Source organism: Trifolium pratense, linkage group LG3 (genome assembly GCF_020283565.1).
Source record: "Trifolium pratense cultivar HEN17-A07 linkage group LG3, ARS_RC_1.1, whole genome shotgun sequence".
Classification (NCBI taxonomy): domain Eukaryota; kingdom Viridiplantae; phylum Streptophyta; class Magnoliopsida; order Fabales; family Fabaceae; genus Trifolium; species Trifolium pratense.
In genome coordinates, this window is record NC_060061.1 from 44,167,691 (window position 1) to 44,172,550 (window position 4,860).

At 31.5% G+C, this 4,860-nt stretch overlaps 1 protein-coding gene and 1 long non-coding RNA gene across 2 annotated transcripts; both read right to left on the minus strand.

Annotated features, from left to right (window-relative positions):
- Nucleotides 1–296: 296 nt before the first annotated feature.
- On the minus strand, nucleotides 297–834 carry LOC123916890. The gene is made up of 2 exons (XR_006812326.1): nucleotides 558–834; nucleotides 297–383 (listed from the first exon to the last, which is right to left on the minus strand). It is a non-coding gene; the product is annotated as an uncharacterized LOC123916890 (long non-coding RNA).
- Nucleotides 835–1,410: 576 nt separating this feature from the next.
- LOC123916884 lies at nucleotides 1,411–3,995 on the minus strand. The gene is made up of 2 exons (XM_045968462.1): nucleotides 3,841–3,995; nucleotides 1,411–2,003 (listed from the first exon to the last, which is right to left on the minus strand). Exons 1-2 carry the CDS (start codon nucleotides 3,941–3,943, stop codon nucleotides 1,522–1,524), a joined length of 585 nt encoding a protein of 194 aa, XP_045824418.1. The 5' UTR covers nucleotides 3,944–3,995; the 3' UTR covers nucleotides 1,411–1,521.
- Between the last annotated feature and the right edge of the window lie 865 nt (nucleotides 3,996–4,860).

The following is a 4,860-nucleotide window of genomic DNA, read 5'->3' on the forward strand; positions in this document are numbered from 1 at the left end:
TTTAGTTTGTCCTAATTGAGATCTCACCAACCTTTACCTATTAACCACAATCAGTCTATTGTGAACTATATTGCATAACTGAAAGAGAAAAGCTAACACTTGCAACAGGTCCAAATGAAGACCAGCCAGCAAAAAGCAAAAGCTAACCAAGGTGCTAAGAAGTGCGGACAATTTTACCTTTTTTTTCCCATTGTATTGTTTTCTTTTATAAAAATCTTCTTTTCGAAACAAGGTTAATTGCAACACAGAAACGCCTCTACTTATTGAAACTAAATCTAAACTGGATTACAAAACTATTGACAAAACAAATCGAACTTTAGAAAACACAATATCACACAAAAACAATGAATCTGGAAAGAGAGGACCAAAAGCGGTGCGTGAATCTGGAATGAGAATCCATATTATCCAATATCACACAAAAACAAATCAAAACTCAAAACCCCTAATTACCCTAAAAAACCCTAATCAACAAATCCAACCTAAAATCATCTCTACTCTTCAAATTCCTAATCCAAACAAATAAAAAAAAAGATAAAAAGAAGAAAAAAGAAACTCACTCTCTGACGGAGGTATCAACAACTTGACAAACAGTAACCGTCTTTTATCCCCATCTCTTCGAAGCTTCCGATGGCTTTCACACCTTCTGTTGTCTCGAAGTCCATATCCTCGTTGGAAGTAACCGTTCGCCGGAGATTCGCCGGAACTACGGATGTTGTTGCCATCGCCGCCACCGATTTGGGTTCAGAGATAGAAGCAAAAGGTTGGGTTTCGATTTTTTAGAGAGAGAGAGAGAGAGAAGGTTGTTCATTGTGTGTGGTTTTGTGAAATGAAAAAAGAGTGAATAATTTATTTATTTTTTTTAATTATAAATAATTCTTTTTAAATCAGGCTAACTGATTTAATTGTTATTCACTTAAAAACTTGCCTTCCGTGTCCTGTTTTGAGGTTATTAAATCAGGTGGGTGACATCTGATTTAGAATGTATGATTTAATAAGTGTTTTTTCCACTAGTGATTTGAGGACATAGTTACGTTGAGTATGTGTGACATCCTTATTAAATAAATAAAATTAACTTTTTCACAAACAAAATAAAGGGGTAAATTAAGGGTGTTACAAAGTGGTATCAGAGCAGGTCGGTCCAGTCAGACCAATCCTTTCGAGCACGACATCCAAGATACCCGCTATCAAGTAACGACCACTATTTAGGCGAACACTAGTGCAAAGGCATTGACCTAGCGTATAGAACGTCTAAAATTTGTTAAAGTTAAAACATCGAAACTTATCGAACACGAAATTATAAGTATCAAGCATACAAGCATTCAAATCGACATCGCGAAGAAATAAAAATATCTCATGCAAAAAGTCTAAATCTAAGCAAAAATAAACGACGAAAGATAAAATGCAAGCGGATAAAAAGAAAAACCAAAGTACAATAACATAAAGCAGCTGCATATTGTCAAGAGGTACATCATAAGGTGCCTTCAAGGCGAGCATAACGCTGGCACATAAAAAAACATTAAATTACAACATCAACCTTTCCTTTAAATCTAACATATGGTTATTGAGCGTATTCAACTCCTCGTACAGGACATTCAACTTCATAACCAGCTCCTCGGCCGCCTCCATCTCCTTGTTCGCCCGAGCACGACCGTCATCCCTCTCCCGAGCACTATCTTCATTGTCATTTTTAGAAATTTTACCTTCATGATTACCTTTGGTAACTTTATCTTCTGCGTCACTCAAAGAAACTTTATCCTCCTCATGATTTTTTGAAACATCATTTTCGTCGACACTTTTTTGTAATTTGTCTTCCTTATCGTCTAAGAAAACTTTCTCTTCTTCACCACTGATAGAAACTTCATTTTTCTTGTCAAATACATCATTTAGAATTTTTTGGCGTTTGAGAATAGTTTTAGCATCATACTTCTTCATCAAATTTTCATGAATAGTCATCAAATCAGATTCCGAAAACATCAAATGACTGTGCATGCTGGCCATCGGCTCTACAATAATTATGGATAATACATTAGATATGTCTAGAAATATAAAAGTGTAATAGAAATTAAAAGATGTATATTAATAATGGAAATAATTGTATCAGTTGGATGATCAAGATTATAAGCATTGTTAAAAAGAAAAAGGTATCAGCGCAATTAAGTATGGGTGCATTTGATTTGCTAAAAAATAAGGGACTGGACAGGACAACTTTTGTTGTACTCTGTTTGATTTGAAATTTGTTATGGGACTGGACAAATTAGATAGCAAGGGACAGGACAAAAACAAGATTTTTTGTCCCTCACTAAACCACGGGACAACTTTTTGTCCACAGTACAAATATAAAAAATACGAAAATACCCATTTTATTTTCGAATATAAAAATATTATCGTCCTATATCTTTCCGGTACAGGTTTGTCCTGTCCTGTATTATCTTGTTCTGTCCTGTACTGTTCTATCCAGTCCTTATTGTTTTACGAATCAAACGCACCCTATATTTAACTTATGGCAAACAAGTTGCCCGTTTGCCATATTAAAAAGGACAATTAAGTATATTTAACTTATGTCTTACCATAAATCTAGAAAATGAATTTCACTGAAATAAATTTCTTAATCATTGCAAAAATAATTTTTTTCTTATAATAATGACAGAAAGTACAGATCAAAGGCATTTATCTTAAAAGAAAATGCTACTTTTAGCGAAAAATGTTATCACGAACCATTCCCGAATACTACATATGATTGATTAATTAGCATCATTATAGGCTGTTTTCATCAAAATTTTTAATTAAATGACCAACTCCTTTTTTTATTTATGAGGTGAACACTAGAGGACCCGTTATTTGTGTGGTGAATATCTTTGGGTAAAGAAAAGTACGTATATTGTTTTAGTACGTAGTAACAAAGTCGATAAAAAAATTGTCAAAAAAAAAAAAGTCAATAAAAAATATTTTACATATATTTCGCATTAATCCAATTTCACTTTTAATAAACTCGATTCAAACTGATCCATAGATTATTGGATTTGTTTTTTGTGCTAACCCTCCTATACATATAGGGGAATAAAACCCTAGTAATTCGGTCGCAAGATAAGTAAAGTCCGACCAATAGATTATCGATTTGTTTGAACTTAAAGACGGATTAGGATCTTCAAAATGATTAGATCAAATTTTTTTATATTTTTCAAATGGATGGCAAACTCTCCTTAAAGTTTTAATATTTCTGCATGCTTAAATCATAGATTAAAACCTTGGTTAACTAAAAGATACTTGTATTATCTCATATAAGTACTTTTGAATTATCATATCAAAATTGAAGACACAGTTAAGTTGATACTCATGCAAATAATTGTAAAAAAAAATAAAAAATTCTTCCAAATCAGTTCAATACTCAAACTGAATTTATAAGCTAAAATTATTGTATAGGATGTTAAATGAAAAGTAGGTCAACGTTCTCAAAAAAGAAAAATTATATGGTCAAGTTTTTTTCGTGAAATTCGTGAAAGTGATTCTTCGCTGTATATAGCAATATTCTTCTCTCATTTTTCTTAATCAAAAGTTGGTAAATTACCAAGAATAAAAAAAAATCAACCATTGAATTAAAAAAAAAAAAAAACATAAAGAAAAAATGAAGAGGATCCAAATCCGACATTTTTTAGCAAATGCTAATATAATAATATATAGATATCCGTAGTGATACATTCAAAAGTAAAAACAAAATGTCATAATAGTAAAATGTATAATTGAAATCAAGTGTAAAACTTATTTATCGTATGACAATACATATCAATAAAATTACATATTCATATGACTTGCAAATGTAAATTATAGGCTAGTATGACTCACTAGTATTAGAAGGCTCGGGTACATGATTTGCATCTAAAACTTGAGTTGAGAGAATAACAAAAAGAATAACACCAAGAAACATAAATGACCTTGAGTAAGCCATATTACTTCAATTCTTTCTAAATTACAATGCAATGTGGTTGAGAAATAATAATGTAATATTCTCTATATATAGGACAAGGAGATTAACTTTTTATGAAGCCAAGAGTCAATGTGATGTAAACATTCTCTATATAAATTAAGGAGCCAAGGAGATGTTAATATTAAATTATATTGAATTGAGAATTAACATTGAGGTTGCTAAAGTCCTACTTGATCTTTACGTAAAACTAAGAATTTTTTTAAAATTTGTTGTGTCTATTTCTTTTAAATTCATTTCTTCGGAGGAATGAAGATTTTTTTTTTCTATTTTTAATCAAATAGTCTAGCTAGTGGCTTGAAATTCATCCTTTTAAATAAATAGAAAGTCTCAAGTTCGAATACATTATTCACTACAAGAAAATATCAGATTAACTACAAGTCACTAGGTTTGGTCTAGTGTTGAAAGGTTTGGATAGCAACGCTATATGTCTTGATTTCGATTCCCACCTCATTGTAAATAAAAAAAAATCAGATTAACTACCAAAACATTACTACAATATATTGTTCTAGCTAATTTGCAATTGTTTGGACATGCTTTTACCCCATCTCAAATTTTCCCGGCTAATCATTACATTTTTTTTAAATATTTTCATTTTTGATTTAATTAATTTATATTCTCAATAAATCTAAAAAGGTATATGGACTATATACATTAGATTCTCAATGAATTTAAAAAGTAATTCTTCTCGATCGGAGGTAGTATCATAAAAAAAAAAACTATCTCTCTAACTGTTTTCGTTCCACCACCGTTATGCACTAGGTAACTCTTCGTCATCGCTTTCTCTCTGTTTCCATCGCCGTCGTGACTCTCTCTCTCTCTCTCGCGGTTGTCATCGCGGTCGTTATCATCGCTCTTCGTCCCTACAAATCTTCTTTCGA

Coding starts and splice junctions, on each gene's coding strand:
- LOC123916884 (XM_045968462.1), bottom strand. CDS start 3,943: ATGGCTTACTCAAGGTCATTTATGTTTCTTGGTGTTATTCTTTTTGTT. Junction 2,004..3,840: donor ACCCGAGCCTTCTAATACTA/GTGAGTCATACT, acceptor TAATTATTGTAG/AGCCGATGGCCAGCATGCAC.